The sequence below is a fragment of the Saccopteryx leptura genome, chromosome 11, assembly GCF_036850995.1.
Source record: "Saccopteryx leptura isolate mSacLep1 chromosome 11, mSacLep1_pri_phased_curated, whole genome shotgun sequence".
Lineage (NCBI taxonomy): Eukaryota > Metazoa > Chordata > Mammalia > Chiroptera > Emballonuridae > Saccopteryx > Saccopteryx leptura.
In genome coordinates, this window is record NC_089513.1 from 20281160 (window position 1) to 20298201 (window position 17042).

General features: G+C 57.7%; 1 protein-coding gene across 2 annotated transcripts in view; it reads left to right on the plus strand.

Annotated features, from left to right (window-relative positions):
• The window catches only part of MYO5B (myosin VB), a 320122-nt gene that overhangs the window by 291222 nt on the left and 11858 nt on the right, over nt 1-17042 (plus strand). The window contains exons 30-35 of one of the 2 annotated variants that reach the window (XM_066352739.1): nt 4829-4906; nt 9405-9603; nt 11616-11709; nt 12548-12691; nt 15316-15467; nt 16952-17041. In XM_066352739.1, coding sequence (XP_066208836.1) covers nt 4829-4906; nt 9405-9603; nt 11616-11709; nt 12548-12691; nt 15316-15467; nt 16952-17041 — 757 coding nt within the window. The remainder of the gene's footprint in view (nt 1-4828; nt 4907-9404; nt 9604-11615; nt 11710-12547; nt 12692-15315; nt 15468-16951; nt 17042) is intronic. The other variant, XM_066352738.1, reaches the window with a different exon arrangement.

The window sequence follows — 17042 nt, forward strand, 5'->3', positions numbered from 1 at the left end:
ATGCTTGGTCCTGACAAGCCAGCGTGCATATTGTTCTGATCTTCAGAACCATCCCAGTTATCAGCTTCCTGCTTCTTCATCAAACGTCTGTCAGGGACCCGATCCCAACTGTAGGTTTTTTCAAGGGCTGCTTGATAACCCGGATTTGTCTTCTTTTGCAACAATAATGATGGTAATAAAATAAAAACAGCTTTTCTGACATCTTAAAATAATTCCACTTCCAGCAAGCCCAGGTTACAATAGGAAACCAGTGGCCTGTGAAACTAGTTAAGTCCAGGAAGGAGCTGCTGCTCCTGGAAGAACCAGGTCCCCACCCAGTGCTGCCCACCTGGAGGTGACACTCATGGGTTTGCTCACTTCCGATGTGGTGAATCCCAGTGGTGAGGGGGACAGCAGGCAGGGTGGGGGATTCCTGCAGCCCAGCCGGCCAGGATGTCTTGTTATAACAAGGGCTGCCCGCCCGGGCCACAAGGGTACTTTGAACACAAAGTTACTTTTCTTCTACTGCTTTCTGGTAATGGAGAGTGTTCTGGTTTGAATATCAATTGTATCATGCAGGGTGAGGGGGAGAGGGGTTGGGAAGAGTTTGCTTACATTTCTAGAGGGATTCGAAATGCCTCCAGGCTCAATCCCAGCCTCTCTAAAGAGAGTCCATGATCCCCAAGCTCAAAACATTTTACACTTGGTAACTTCCATAGCTACAGAGTTCTCTTTTGAGCTTTACATTCATGCCTTTTCTATCGCTTTCAAATTGGGGGCGAGAAGCCGGTCTTGAGGGCCTGCTCTGGGAGTAGCCACAGGAACATGCGTAGCACTTTTGCTTCCAAAAAGCTCCCTCATTTCACATCCTGGGGACCGAGAGAAACCAGCATCATTACTACCACTGAATAAAAGCAGAACTGAAGAGAGAGCCGGCCTGTGCTCCAGACACTGGCTGCCGCAGGCACAGGCGGGTGTTTGCAGAGCACCCCCTAGAGGCCGCCCGGAGCTGTCTGCGGAGGGGGGTCTGGGAGAGGGATGGGCAAGGGCACGGCACAGCCAGGTGCCCGCTGCTCTCAGGCTGGCCTCAGCCCTGGCGTGCACTGGGTCGCAGCTAGGGAGGAGCAGGTATGTGGCGGGGGCTCAGCTCTGGCTCCGGGAATGGTGTGTTCCTTTGGCCACTGGTCATTCCATTCGGGCCTTGCCAAGTCTGTGGAGCTCCAAGGCAAAATTTAGGGTGCTTTATCGGGTATTTGCTTGGGTCCCCAGAAACCTTCCAGGCCCTCTTCACCCAGCAGGTCCCACGAAACAAAGAGTAGCATTGATCTCGCTACCTGGCCGTGGGCAGGAAAACCTGGCGTGATTACTCACCCCTTAATCTACCTGCCTGGACCTTGTTTAACCAGGAAAAGGTACTGTATGTGCAGCCATCTTAGGATGGGCTCGGAGTTGACGGCCAATCGCCCCCCTGCCCCCCTTGTGCGGAGGCAGAGGGGCTGACCCTGCCCAGCTCCTCAGAGTGGCTAGAAACTCAGCTTTCTTCTGGAGTGTGCTCATCCCCTTACCTCCCCCGGCCCCCAGTCGGTGGGTCCTGAGCCATCAGCACAATGGCTGCCCGCTGTAGTTCAGTGGCATGATCATATTTGTCCACAAACAGTTCACCCCCGTGTGGCCAGGCCTGCCATTTCAGGTGTTTTTCTCTTATTCGCGGTGTTGGGGTTGCCACTTCCCGTGTTGCAGAGACCACAGGAAGCCTGGGCAGTTGGGTAGAAAGTACAGGTGTGGCCCTGGCCGGTTGGCTCAGAGGTAGAGCGTCGGCCTAGCGTGCGGAGGACCCGGGTTCGATTCCCGGCCAGGGCACATAGGAGAAGCGCCCATTTGCTTCTCCACCCCTCCGCCGCGCTTTCCTCTCTGTCTCTCTCTTCCCCTCCCGCAGCCAAGGCTCCATTGGAGCAAAGATGGCCCGGGCGCTGGGCATGGCTCTGTGGCCTCTGCCTCAGGCGCTAGAGTGGCTCTGGTCGCAATATGGCGACGCCCAGGATGGGCAGAGCATCGCCCCCTGGGGGGCAGAGCACAGCCCCTGGTGGGCGTGCCGGGTGGATCCCGGTCGGGCGCATGCGGGAGTCTGTCTGACTGTCTCGCCCTGTTTCCAGCTTCAGAAAAAAGAAAAAAAATAAATAAATAAATAAAAAAAAATAATAAAAAAAAGAAAGTACAGGTGTGAACTCAAAAGATAAGAACATCCTTAGAGCACAAGGTGGTCATTTTCAAAATGGGAAACTGACCAGCCCTGCTGACAGGAGCACTGCCTATTTCTGGCCCCAGGGAGGCTGGTCCTTAAACCAGGCAGGCGGACGATTGCTGGGTCCTAGTTTTCAGTCTCCACAGAGGGAAAGCAAACGCTCTCCTAGGCCTTTCCAGTGCACGTCCTTCACAGTTAATAAGGTTATAGAGCTAAAAGGAAGCTCTCAGGTAAGTCAGCCGAGCACTTCCACTTTACACAGGGAGAAACGGGCTTGTGATTACCCGCCCACCCCCAGCTTGTTAGCATCGGAGCTAGGAGTTGCCCTCCAGACGTCCGCCTCTCCGGCCAGTTTCTTGCTGCCTCCTCCTCCTTACTTAGTGTGAGTCTGTGGCCTCTTTGGGAATGTGGCTCAGCACAGTGGTGTACACACAGGAGGCTCTCCATGAATATTTGTTAATTGATGGGCATCATTTTAACAAACTCCCGAGTTGAGTTGTCTGGAGTTTTCCTTATTTCCCACCAGGGGGCGCTGCCTCCCAGCCTTTGCCCCTAGTGGTGTGTGAGGAAGGGGAGGGAAAAGGTCCGGTGAGGATTTGGTTCTCTTTCATCTGGGAATAAAAGGTGGACCCAGAGTAGGTTGGCTAGTTTTTAATTTACTCGTGTGCCTGACTTCCTGAGCACTGTGGGGTGGCTGGGCAGCAGAGCTCTCTGCTTTATCTCTGTGCGAACACCTGGCGTGCTACAGAATTAAGAACCGCGTGTCTCCCTCCGAGGCGGGCGGTGCGGGGATTAATGCCAGTGTCCTTGCTGGGTAGCCCAGCAACACACATGCACCTCCCTGCAGAGCCTGTGTTGGGGCTGGAGAGTCCGTCATGGCAACCAGCAGGGTTGCGGAGACCACCTGGGATCTAGCTCCAGTGTCAGTGTCCAGCAGGTGGTCTCCATCCTGCCACCTCCCCTCACCCAGAAAGCAAGAGGGTTAGAGGGAGGGCTCCTTGCATGCCTTCAATGAGAATGACAATGACCACAGCAGAGCCCGGACTTCCTCCCAGCAGGGAGCCGCCCCTTTGCATTAAAGCATGAGCTAAGTGATAACACCAGGGTACTAAGTTGTCAACATCTCTTAACATGGCCCAGGCCACTCCTGGGTTTGCTGGGATAAATGGAACCATGGGACCACTAAGCACAGGAGGGGTCAGCAAAAACTCCCCACGCAAAGGCAGTATCTGTGGAGGCCTGGCCTAGGTGAGGGCTTGGGACATTTGTGGGGCGGGAGTCCTGGGCAGAGAGGTGCCGGATAAACCTGTTGGCAGTAACCCCCCACCACCACCCTGTAGAGAGAACAAGCCATGACAGAACAGCAGACCCAGGAACAGCAGCTGGAGAGTGGCCCCGGAAGGACGCTCACTGCCACCTTCCCCCACCCCCACTGTCGTCAGACTTCTCAGAGTGGGGGCTGACGTGATGTGGGCAGCCTGTGTGAGCCCCGCAGGTGGGGCCCTGCTTCACGAGGCTGAGACGGGGACATGTAATGGCAGCTGCAACCCCCGGGTCTCCCGCACAAGCTGACCAACAGACCGGCAGGACACGGCTGGCCATGGCCAAACAGCCCTGGGGATGGAAAGTTATGGCCAACAGTGTGGCTTCAGCTCCAGCCAGGAAACCTGGGATCCACCAGCAGGAGCTTCCCCAGGAGCAGAGGCCCTCTAGGAATGGGGGGCAGAGGGAGCAGAGTCCTGACAGAGTTTGCCTGCCACTCACCACCCAGTCCCACCGGTCTCTGTCTCTTGTGTGCCCAGGGCGGTTGGCGGCAGGGAGGTAGGTGCATGTGACATGTGCCTGACCTGCTGGCATCAGGCCAACACTGGACAAGTGGAGAGGGCAGAAGCTCTGCAGGCAGAGTAAACAGGACTAACACACCAGCCCCTAAGGCGAGGGAGGAAGTTCAGTTCTCACCCTGCTTGGCACAAGGTTTTTATTAGTGGTTTCATTTTCAAGCCCACAGGGAGGGCTGGAGTTGAGCTGAGTTCATGGGTTTTTGCCCTTAAGAAGTGACATAAAAGAGATGCCCATTAGAAAGTAGACAAAATAGTCTCCTTCCAGACCCTGGTGCCCGTGCTGAGCCAGCGCCCCAGGGGCAGCCTGCCTGTGCTCAGTGCCTGCAGCTCCCACGGTGCGCCCACTGGCCTCTCCTCCCTTCCGCTTTTACTCTCCTGCCTCTCCCTCTTTGCTTCTAACGAGTCACTCTGGTAAGAGGAAAGAACACTGAGCGAGAACGCAGGCCCACCTGGCCCGAGCCCCTTCTGGTCACAGAATTACCCAACCAGAGCCGCCCTTTGCTCCTGCTGAAGCCACGCTTTCCGCTCTGGGAAGATCGGTGGGCCCCACAGGAGAGCGCGTGGCAGTGACTGGAACGGGGGGCAGGGAGAGCTGGGGTCTGCAGGCACCCACGCTGGAGGCGGGAGAGGAAGGGGAGCGGCCTCCTGAGCCGTCCTGCTCCGGCCTCCACGCCTCGCTGGGGCTGCGACTCCCCTGCCTCCTCCGCCCGCCTGGCTCTTTCCTCCACACTGGGCGCCCTGTGTTCTTTCTGTCCTTTGTTTCTAGCAAGACTGAGGATTGGGGCTATTTGAATGAAGATGGAGAACTCGGCTTGGCCTACCAAGGCCTAAAGCAAGTTGCCAGGTCAAACATGCCTCTCTTCCCTTGTCTGCTTTGTCTGTTCTGCCTGCTGTGTCTACGCTTGTGTCTCAGCTGCAGCGACGTGAGGACACGGGGCACGGTCCACAAGGTGGGGGTGGGCCCCCAGGCCACTGTCCGGCACTGTGTCCAGCTGGTGTGGATGAGGGTGGGAAGCTGCTTGTTTGGGCCAAGGTGATAACACTCGATGGCTCAGTAGGACCTTAGAAAACACTTGGTCCTACTCATTGGCTCTGTGGCTGAAGGAACAGACATGGTGGGGAATCTCACATGGCAGCGGGCACACAGCTATTCTTAGAACAAAGCTGAGGTGGAAATTTATTTCTGGAGCTTTGAGTCTGTGCTGCTTCTGTGCTGTGTAGTGACATCCTAACTGCAGGACCCGCTGAGCACATCGGGCGACTTGTGCTGTTGGCTGTGCTCCGGGTGCCACACCCCTGGGCGCCTGTCCTCCTTCCCGCGTGCCTGCTGGTCCCTGTCCCGTGACTGCCTGGAGCCAACAGCTGACAAGCCCTGTGCTACCTGTGCTGCATGTATCAAATCTGACTCACCACACACATGTGGGATGAGGACACGGAAACTCACAGGGTTTAGGGAACATGCTGCTTAAGTTGGAGACCAGAATTTGAACCGGTCCCATTTGATATCAGAGTCTGAATCCATAACCCATTGGTCTTCAGCCATGGGTGAGCAGTTTAGCAAGGGAGGGTGGACATGCACAGAAGTAACACAACCCAGTGGTCATGTCACACCTTTATAGCCAGCATGTGGTTTTTCTGGGGCCATGGCCTAGCTTTGTGCATGTAAGACCCCCAACAGAGATGGGGCAGTGGTCTTCAGGCCTGTTTCCCAGAAGAGGAAACTGAGGCCCGGTGAGGTGAGAAAGTTTTAGAACGGGAGCCAGGTACCTTCACGCACCTTCTTTAAAGTTCTTCCCGCAGATGACATAGAGGAATAGTGGAGGTCCCATTAGAGCAACAAGAGCATCTCTTCTGGGGATAAGAGTCCGGGTCAGTGGTTCTTAATTTAATTTTATTTTTTTTGAGAGAAAGAGACAGGAAGGGAGATGAGAAATATCAACTTGTAGTTATATCACTTTATTCATTGATTGCTTCTCATACGTACTTTGATTAGGGGGCTCCAACCAAGCCAGCGACCTTGGGCTCAAGCCATTGACCATGGGGTTTCAAACCTGGGACCTTAGCATCCCAGGCCAGTGCCCTGTCCATTGCACCACCAGTCAGGCTGGGACCGTAGCATCCCAGGCCAGTGCCCTGTCCATTGCACCACCAGTCAGGCTGGGACCTTAGCATCCCAGGCCAGTTCCCTGCCTACTGCACCACCAGTCAGGCTGGGGCCTTAGCATCCCAGGCCAGTGCCCTGCCCACTGCACCACCAGTCAGGCTAGGACTGTAGCATCCCAGGCCAGTGCCCTGCCCACTGCACCACCAGTCAGGCTGGGGCCTTAACATCCCAGGCCAGTGCCCCGTCCACTGCACCACCAGTCAGGCTGGGGCCTTAACATCCCAGGCCAGTGCCCTGTCCACTGCACCACCAGTCAGGCTGGGACCGTAGCATCCCAGGCCAGTGCCCTGTCCATTGCACCACCAGTCAGGCTGGGACCTTAGCATCCCAGGCCAGTGCCCTGCCCACTGCACCACCAGTCAGGCTGGGGCCTTAGCATCCCAGGCCAGTGCCCTGCCCACTGCACCATCAGTCAGGCTGGGACCTTAGCATCCCAGGCCAGTGCCCTGCCCACTGCACCACCAGTCAGGCTGGGACCGTAGCATCCCAGGCCAGTGCCCTGTCCACTGCACCACCAGTCAGGCTGGGGCAGCTGGCTCTTGAGAGTCCCTCTCTCCTGGCTCTAGTTTTAGGTAAATATCTCTGTAGCATCTGAACTGTTGATTGTGCTGTGTGCTACCACCCAAAGTCCAGTTACTTTCCATCCGCGTAGATTTGTCCCTCTTTACTCCCCCTAGTGACCACTTCACTTTTTTTTTTTTTTTTTTTTTTTTGCATTTTTCTGTAGCTGGAAACAGAGACAGTCAGACAGACTCTCACATGCGCCCGACCGGGATCCACCTGGCACGCCCACCAGGGGCGACGCTCTGCCCCTCTGGGGCGTCGCTCTGCCGAGACCAGAGCCACTCTAGCGCCTGAGGCAGAGGCCACAGAGCCAACCCCAGCGCCCGGGCCATTTTTGCTCTAATGGAGCCTTGGCTGTGGGAGGGGAAGAGAGAGACAGAGAGGAAGGCGCGGAGGGGTGGAGAAGCAAACGGGCGCTTCTCCTGTGTGCCCTGACCGGGAATCGAACCCGGGTCCTCCGCACGCTAGGCCGACGCTCTACCGCTGAGCCAACCGGCCAGGGCACCACTTCACTTTTATCTGTGTCCACAAGCCTCAGTTTTATATCCCACCTGTGTGTGAAATCATATAGTTCTTAGCTTTTGCTGATTTACTTCCTTTCCTGGCTCTGGTTTCAGTGTGGCCCCACCACCTGGGAGCAAGGTGACATCTGTCTCCGGTTCCTCGCTGGTAGAATGTGGTTCAGAACAGAACCTGCTTCCCTGGGTCATTATAAGCAGTGGGATTAACACAGAGAGAGCACTTTGCACATGGCTGGCGTGTTGTAAGCACAGGATGAACACTAGCTGCTATTTCTATTATTATATTGGCTATTATTCAACAAGATCAGATTCCTGACCCATCAAGAAGTTTGTTTCATTGGAAGGGGGACCCACATGTGAAACCAGGTAATTCCCCATGGCTCTCCAGCAGCAGAGTAGCTGTGGTTGAACACCTGAGTGCATGAAAGCACTAATGAAACCGAGCACAGGCCTCTGCCTCGGGAGATCCGGCTTCCAGACCCAGCGCTGCTACTGGCTGGGGCCTCTGCTTCTCTCTGCCTTAGTCTTCTCACCTGCAGGAGGGAGGTACCTAGCTAGACACTTGGGCAGAGACTCTGGGACCTTACACAGAACCCTGGGCTAAGTCACCCAACTATACAAGGAGAGTCAAAAAGATGTGAGCGTAAACTCACAAATCAGGAACTAGACCCTGGGACAGAGGGCCTAGGCCCCCACTGCTTCTGCTCTGCCCTCCCGTTAAATGTGTAGCTTGCTGGTGAGTCCTTTAATGTAGCCAGCAGTGGACATCATCAGGTATTACATGTCCTCCAAAATGCTGATGTCATTTCCAAGTTATTCTCTGCAGTCTGCACATGACTGCCTTCCCTCAGTAGTGCTGCCTGTGGTGAGTGGTGATCCAGTCATTCCTCCACCATCTCTTCATTCACCTGCGTTCCCTCGTTGGGAAGCCGCTGGGAGCCGAGCGTGGCGCCTGGGACTGCTTTGGCGCCGACTGCGCAGGGGAAAGCGTGGTGCTTGCACCTGGGAGTTGGCGGCGGAGACTTTCCCTTTCTTGCTCCCTCCTCTCTCGGAGCAGTTGTCACCCCAGAATGGTAGGAGAACTGCAGACACATAGTGCCCCTGCACCCCGCCTCCAGAGCAGGGTGCTCCGAGAGCCCAGCCGGGCCCTGGTCAGTCTTCATCCGCATCCCAGCAGAGATGGGTGTGGTCATGTCAGGGAGCTTTGAGGTTCCTTCCGTTCCTGTGAAGCTGACCGGATCAGGAAGCTGGTTCAGGTCAAGTCCAGGAAGACAGCGCCCTCGTCCCGTTAGTATTAACCCCCTGAAGTGGAGGCTGCTCAGGAACCTGCCGTAAGTTCTTGCCTTCATTATGATGGAGCAGGTACTGTCCCAGAACTGGCCAGGTGACTGGCACCCCTGGTCTTGGGCCTTTTGGACTCGGTTCGTCTTCTGGGACTTCCCCCTCCTCCTCCATCTCATCTCTAGGTCTCGCTGCCTCTTGTCATGACCCCAGTTGATCTTTAACCACCTCCCCCAGATCATTTACAAATAGTCTTGGTTTCTGTTTTGATGGGGGAAGGGCTACATAAGGCTGGAGATAAAGTGGGGTAACGGTGGTGAAGGTAAAAAGGAAAGAGGCCAACAGTCTGCCTTCCTGCAAACCGCAGAGAATCCACTACAGGGATAATGTACAAATGATTAGTCAGTCCGCCAGCGTTTTGTCTTAAGGAGATTCTTGTGAGCTTTGGGGCAAATGGGGCTGCTTTTATTTAAAAGATGGTATAAGAAATTTCTGCTGATGACATTTTGGCATGGAGACAATCTCTCATTTCCAAAGCAACAGACTGTGCTCAAGAAAGAAGAACAAGGGAATGAGAGAGTCAAGCAAAAGGCCCATGACCAAGGCCGCGTGTTTGGCCTGGCCTCCCGGCCTCGGGGAGCACGGGCCGGCCTGCTTGCCTGCTGAGCACGCAGATCTGTTCCCCTCGCCGTCCACCCCGCCCCCGCCGCTGCTGCTCCGTGCCTGGCTGCTCCCCTGCCGCATGTCCGTCTGGGGCCGCGTTGGGGCGCTGGCCCGAGCCCCGTGGTCACCCGCCCCCTCTCCCGGTGCAGGTTGCTGGAGGCCCAGCTCCAGGCCCAGAGCCGCACGCACGAGGAGGAGGTGGAGCGTCTCCAGGCGCAGGTAGAGGCCCTGCGGGAGGAGCTGGACAGGCAGCAGCAGACCTTCTCCCAGACGCTGCTGCTGTCCCCGGAGGCCCAGGTGGAGTTCGGTGTCCAGCAGGAGATGTCCCGGCTAGCCGCCGAGAACCTGGTGAGTAGCCATTCCCGGAAGACCCCAGCTCTGGGAAGTCATGTTCTGAAAGAAATGGGAGCAGGGATAGCCTTTAGCCAGACGAACAGAGTTCTTGCCCTTGGCCCAGCAGCAGGAACAGAGAATCTAGAACCCCCAGCCAACAAGGATCTGTGGAGATGTCCCCTCATCTCTTACGGTACCACCAACCTCCCCGGACCTTGGGGCTAGAACAGCAAGTACGTGTGTGGGCAGGACTCTGGCCGGGCGCAGGGGGCCCGCTGGCCTCTGCTCCCTGCTGCTGGCTGGGCGGGGGGCTGGGACCTCGGTGCGGTGTGGCCCTCCGTGGGGTCTGCCCCTCATGCCCTGGGCTTCGGCAGCAGCTGATTCCACAAGGCAGCACAGGGAGGCTGCTTAGGACCCAGTCCCCGAACTGCACATGGTCGCTTCTGCCGCTTCCTACTGATCAGAACAAACTCCACGGCTGGGCCAGACACTGCGCGTGTGCGGGGGCAGCGGGCCCCGGACCACAGGTCCTTGCACAGGACTCGTGTACACACGATCCACCTTCCCCGCGCCATCTGCATGCCCCTGTCTGTCACACACACACAGTGTGTACATAGGCACGTGGGCAGCCTTATGAAAAGGAGTATGTATATTAAATTGGACTGGCTTCTGCCAGGGGAAGGAGGCTATGTGGGAAGTGCCTTTGCCAGCCCATGCCCCTGGAGGGGCCACTGGCCAAGCGGTGTGGTAGGTGATCCGCTTACGGGGAGGGCTGTGCTCCGTGGAGGATCCATGCTGGCTGGGTCCTAACTGGACAGTTTAGGAGTCTAGTCCCGGCCATGGGCCCTGGGCCTGAACAGGAGCCTGGGCTGTGGGCCGACGAGGATGAAGATGACCAGGAGGGCTACAGCTGGAACTCGGACGGGAAACCTCTTCTAGAGTGGGGTCCACACTGTGTACTGGGGCAGAGGCTGGGCCGTAAGCAGAGTCACTGGGGCACAATAGTGCTTCCCCAGCGCTGGGCAGCAGGGAATTTCTGGAATCAGGCGACCGGCTTCCAGCCACAGTAACCACGTGGGCACACAATAGGATGTGTGGAAGGGAGGACGTGGTTGTCTTCCTGGTAGCAGCTGGAAGCTTGTGGGTTAAACTCATTCTTTCATAAGCCATTCGTGACCTTAGCCTCTAGGACTTTGGCCCGGTAGCTCCCCGAGTTTACTACCCACTGTGGCCAGCCCTGTGTTCCCTTTCGTCTGTCCTGAATTTGCTGAGTACAAGCTTTGTTAAATTTCTTTTTTTTCTTAAGATAAATATTTGAAGTTCCTGATGTCTCTCACTAGGTCTGTGGTCTACCGTGGCTGGTAGCCCTGTGATTGAGAATTGGGCTGACTTTCGTCTGAAGAGCAGCCTTAACAATTTGTCCCCAGATGTTTCTGAGGTTCCACGGTGCCGTGTTTGCTCTGCCTTCTGCGGCACTCCTAGTCACAGAGGCTGTGACAGTGACAGAGCACCCTGCCTCCCTGGCCAGGGCCGCTGCCCAGCTGGAAGAGGGGTGACCCTCAGGCTGTCCCAGGTCCTAGAGGGCTAGCTGGGTTCTAGGGGCCCGGTAGCTGGGGGGCTTGGGCCAGGGCCCCGTGTTGCTTGTGGCCTCCAGGCACTCGCACCCGCTGTTGGCTCTTCCAGCTGAGTGCCCCCCAAGCTGTCCTACTGTCCCTTCCTTCCCAGGGCTCTGCCCACCTGTCCAGGAACCCTGACTAAGTATCTCTGGGGTCTGGCATGGCAACCTGAGGACACTTGGCCTGGACAACCACAGGGCTCCGTGGGGCACCAGGCAGCCAGAGCCAGGAGTTGGTCCATCTTGATTGTGGGAAAGGGCTCTGACTCACCTGCTGCTTCCCGGGCGTGGGCGGGCCTCCCAGCCAGTCACAGGCCTGGTCCTCAGGAGGTTGTCGCAGGCCGCACTGCTCTGCCCCTTGCCCTCCAGGCGTGGTCAGGAATGTTCTCACACTGCGCCCTTCTGCTCTTAGGACCTTAAAGAGCTGGTAGAAAAGCTGGAGAAAAATGAGAAGAAACTCAAAAAACAACTGAAGATTCACATGAAGAAAGTCCAGGACCTGGAAGGTAAGGTGTATGTGCGGGTGTGTTCTGCGAGGCGCCCCCTGCAGACGGCCTGCACCAGCTTCTGGGCGCCTGAGCCGCCGGTCACGTGATCCAGTCATTCAGAGCCCACGAGCTCAGCCTTATTCAGTTTGCCAGACTCTAAAGGACCCCCAAATACAGCAGGTGTATGGTGCTGACCGAGCTCCAGGGCTGGAGCGGGGAGACCATGACCGGGCCCTGTGGTCCTGCCCTCGAAGGGTGAGAGCGGGAAGGCAGGACTTGGGGGTGAGGGAAAGCTGCGCAGCATGAGACCCCAGCCCGGGGCTCCCTCCAGGCTATGGGAGTCAGGGAGAGAGAGAGAGAGAGAGAGAGAGAGGTTCTGCGATTAAACGTCCACATTGGAACCTGGCCCCAAGAGGTCAGAAGGAGGTGGAAATTGCTCTTTTAGAAACATCCAGAATGTTCCTTCTCCTGACTCCCTCAGTCACCTCACCACGGGGATATCACCCCTCCTGTCCTCCCGAGCTCGGAGCCACTTCCCATCTCATGGTCCCAACACCAGTGCCCATAGGACAGCGGTCCCCTCACAGCTGTCCTGTGTCTGACCACCTGCCGCTCTAGACGGGGCTCTGAGAGGGCAGGGCTGTCTGTCCGTCCAGCCTCAGGCGCCTCTCATTTCTGCCCCGTCCTCCCCCTTCCGTTTTTGGGTTTCTGTTTCTCGTCCTCGAGGTTTCATTGTCCTGATCGCTCAGGACACTCACTGATAAACAGGTGAGTGTGGACATGTTGGAATGGCTCAGTCTTGAGGACCCGGGACCCCTCCCCCCGCCCCACCATGACCAGCGCCTCCTCCCCGCAGCCGCCCAGACGTTAGCCCAGAGTGAGAGGCGGCGGCACGAGCTCAACAGGCAGGTGACCGTGCAGCGGAAGGAGAAGGACTTCCAGGGCATGCTGGAGTACCACAAGGACGACGAGGCCCTCCTCATCCGGAGCCTGGTGACAGGTCAGCAGCCCGGCCACTCCCTGCCCCCCAGGGCCCGGCACAGCCCCCACCCCGCCCAACACCGCGCCCTCCCTCCCTCATTCTCGCTGCCCTCCCTCCTCACTCTCACCTCCCCCCACTCCCATCGCCTCACGCTGCTGCGGTTCTGATGTGTTTCTGGGTGGTGCTGACACGGTGATTTGGGTGTGGTCTGCCCTCCGGAGCCCACGTGCAGGGGACTTGGGAGCCACTTTCCTCGCCAGCCCTGAGCCTGGTCTGTTGGTTGTCCAGGTCCCGCTCTTCTGGGCTCACTCCCCATCTGGCTCCAGCACACCTGTCTTCCCCCCTTTAACTGGGGGCCCGCACAGAGCAGCCGCCACTTGCAGAGCCAGAGCGAGAACCTTAGAGAGAGGCCCGGGTGGAGAGTGAGGACGCTGGTGGGCTGGGCCTCGAGCCATTGGCTCCATTCTCTGTGGTGCCTTAGTGTTCCCGTCTGTAAAATGGGGATGAGGATACCAACCCGCCCACCCCAGCACACGAGATGTAGCACAGGTGACTGCTATGTGAAAGCCACAGAACCCTTCTCAGATAATGAGGAATTTGAGGTGGTAGCTTTGTGGGGGCATCTGAAGCTCAAATGAGAGGTAAACATTGTTTCAGAGAAATGTAAATTGACCGAGGTCCCAGTCTGCTCCCACTGCTCGGAGGGCTGCAAGAAGAACGAAGCCTAGCATTTCGGTAGCACTTTGCCTTGGGTGTTTGTCAGAGCGAAGCATCTTGCTCTTTCTGTACAGGGTAGACCCCCCCCCCCCAGTGGTCCAGCAATTAAATGTGCTGTATGTTCATGTCACACTGCCCGCAACGGGCTGCATCTTCTTCAGATGCTCCCGAGAACCGAGCCTTCCATCTCGTGAACGAGGAAGTTCACGGCCCCAGAGTAACATAGCAATCATCATGGAGACTGCTCGGCCCGTGGCTGGCGGCCCCTTCCGCATTGCTCAGGGGGCCCAAGGCAAGGTTGTAGGGGCTGAGCTGCCTGAGCACATCACCCAGTCACCTGCCCCCGGGGGACCCCAGCCCAGTGAACGCCAAGGCCTCACTGACCAGCCCGCCGGCCCCCAGCACAGACGGGAGGCTGTGGAGGAAGAGGGCAGCAGGCCGTAGTCCCTACTCCCAAGCTGCTAATGTCCGGCCGGGCAGACCAGACGGCTTTGGGAAACAGTCCCAATCACAGGCTCTCAGACGGAACACTCCCAGACAGGACAGGCTGTCTGCAGCCTCCACACAGATCAGGCTTGAGTTATAGGTTGGAAGTTTGAGCTTTAAAATGCATTTTCCTGAATAAATGTTACTGGCACTATTATTAGGGCCAAGCCACAGCCATCCGTTGAGCCTATAAGCTGCCTATGCCTATAACCATGCACGCAGATTATTAAGGCCTAGAGTCAGCATTTAATCTGAGGAGAGGATGTATTTGAGGGGACAGTGTAACCCAAGCCCCAGCTGGAGATGCTGGGAGCACATCCCCAGCCCCGTCCCAGGGTCCCCAGCAGAAGACCTAAGGGTGTCGCCCCTTCCCGCCCCCTGACCTACCTGCAGGTGGAGGGAGGTAGCTTGCCCTCACTGCCACTCTAAGCGGAAGGGCACCGGGTGGAGGTGACGAGAGTGAAGAGAGGGCTGAGGGTGTAGCACTGGGCCCGGCGGGCACAACGGAGGCCCAGGCCGGCTCGCGCCTTGCGGCTCTCCTTAGCGCCAGGCCTTGGCCCCTCCTCCTCTGAGCCTCTGGCCCCACTCTGGGCTCTGAGCCTGGCTTGCTGCCTCGCCTGGTTTACTCTGGAATGGAAGGCGACCTGACAGCTTCTCCCTGGCCCCCAGTGGCTTTGGCAGGGAAGGAGCGAGAGGCTGAGTGGGAGTCTGCAGCTCACGGGGAGTCCAGCCCCCCCAGTCCCGCTGGAGCACATCTGGTGGGGGCGCGGATCCAGAAGAGAGCAGCTGGGGGCGGAGGGTCTGGAGTAGTTGTCCCTGGCTGTCACCACGGTGGCCGGTGAGACCGTGTCAGGGGTGACACTGGGGAGGGGAGGGAGTGGCCGGTCTGCAGCCTCTTGACTTTGGCTTTGAGAACGTGTGGGCAGGAGTCCTGTTTCTGAACTGACGGCCAAGGGGGTGGAGGCTGCTGAGGCTTCCCAGCCCCCACACTGGCACTGTCTGGGCATGTAGCTTGTCACGTTCTCCTGGGACAGCCCTTGTGCCACCAGGTGCTGTTGGGACTTCTCATCAGCCAGGAGCCAGCTCCTGTCTTCAGCTCGCCTCTGACCACGAGGCCCTCCATGAGGCCCGTGCCTCTGTGTAAATTCAGGCAGGGCTACCTGGGGGCTCTTTCCCTCCATGTTATAAGGACAGTGCGCTAATGTAAAGACCAAATGATTAGGAATGGAGTTGTGTTTGGGGTTTTTAACTAGTTTCCAGAAGCACTGGAGCCAGGGCCAGAGGAGTGTGTGGGTCCCTGGATATGGCTTCTCCCGAGCCCCCGTGAGCGGTTGTTCTGAGGGCGCTATGAGAAGACATGGGAGGAGTTTGCGCCTCTGAGCAGGACCCTCCGGCCCACACGCCTGCTGCACCCTCACCCCTCTGTCTGTCGCTGGCAGAGCTGAAGCCGCAGACGCTGGCGGGCACGGTGCCCTGCCTCCCCGCCTACATCCTCTACATGTGCGTCAGGCACGCGGACTACGTCAACGACGACCTCAAGGTGCACTCCCTGCTGACCTCCACCATCAACAGCATTAAGAAAGTCCTCAAGGTGAGTGGCCCACACCTCCTGTGTCCCTGAGGGGCCGGGCGGCCCGCAGAGAAGGGAGCTCAGGCTCAGAGACAGGAGGACACCAGCCTCCCGGTGCGGCCCTTCCGCTGTCCTGCTGAGCCCGGGCAGCCTGGGGGCCCGAGCTGTGAGGAAGGCAGCGTCCTCAGCCCAGGTGGCCGGCCCCGCCCTGAAGTGACGTTCCAGGGACCGACCTGAATAGAGACCCTCTCCCAGACCTTTCCAGGGGACCTGGGTGACCGCTGCCCAGGTTGGAGGCACAGGGAGGGTGCCGCCGCCACTCACCAACCCGCAGGGTGAGGCAGCCCGAGCCAGGACAGGTGACTCGGAGGGCGCTGACTTGGTTCAGACTGCCACCTGAAGGCACAGGCTCTTCACACGTGTGCTGGAGTCACTGCAGGGCCAGGCTGGCCACAGAGGGTGGAGGTGCGACTTTATCCCTCCCGGCCGGCCAGGCCCCGGGTGGCACTGCCCTGACACATGCTGCCACTGCAAGGTGCAGCACCCTCGGAGACCAGCCCTGCACTCCCCTTTCCCGTCTCTGAGCGTGCCACAGCCAGCCTTTACTGCCTGGCTTCACGCCAGCCTTGCCTCAGTAGCTGCCCCCTCTTCCCCGCCGTGGGCTCTAGGGCCACTTTTATCCACTCCCGCCTGTCAACATGTATCTGCAGGCAGGAAGCCCTCAGACTCCTCTCTCCTGCCGGACCTCTTTCCTGAGCTCCGGGTAGGGGTGGGGGGCACTGGGCCAGTCTAAGTGAGTCAATGCCTGACTTCAAATGTCACTTCCTCCGGGAAGCCTTCCTACTCACCAGGTACATGAGCATGCCCAGCCCCACCCATCACTTTCTGTTCAAATTTCTTGTTTTATTGTCTTCACGGTTCATACTTCTGCCTGATATTTAAATAATGGTAAATGGTTGTTTACCTGACAGAACGGGTTCCATGAAGTAACTGGGTTTAGTGCAGAAACTGCCTTATAGCTGCCTGGGTTGCTGACTGGCCTTTTTCACTTAGTTATAGCTTGTAGCCATTTTCCAGAGCTAACCTGTTGGACATCTGACTTCTAGATAGAGGGGAACCCAGGGTGCTTCACTGGCCTGCTCCTGTGTCGGCTCACTGATAGTTCAGAACCTGCCAGGACCTCGAGCCCAGGGCCACTGGGTTCAAGCCTCGTCTGGGACACTTGGCTTTGTTTTCCTAAGCTGCAGAAACAGCCAGTCTTTGGTGCGTGTGCACCACTGATCAGGGGACCAGAAAGAGGGGTCTGTGTGCCAGCCCACTAGTGGAGTGGTAACACAGCCCCTTGGCAATGGGTCTCATCTCTGTGGCTGGCAAGTACCTGCCGTCACCAGGTGTGCTTGGGGTGGGGCATGCTGGGTAGGACTGAGAAACGTGGAACGGGGCCGGGAGCATTCCACCAGGTGGGAACCGCTGCTCCTAGGAGGGATGGCTTTTTCTTTTCACAGAAGCACAACAACGACTTTGAGATGACATCCTTCTGGCTCTCCAATACCTGCCGCCTGCTGCATTGTTTGAAGCAGTACAGTGGGGACGAGG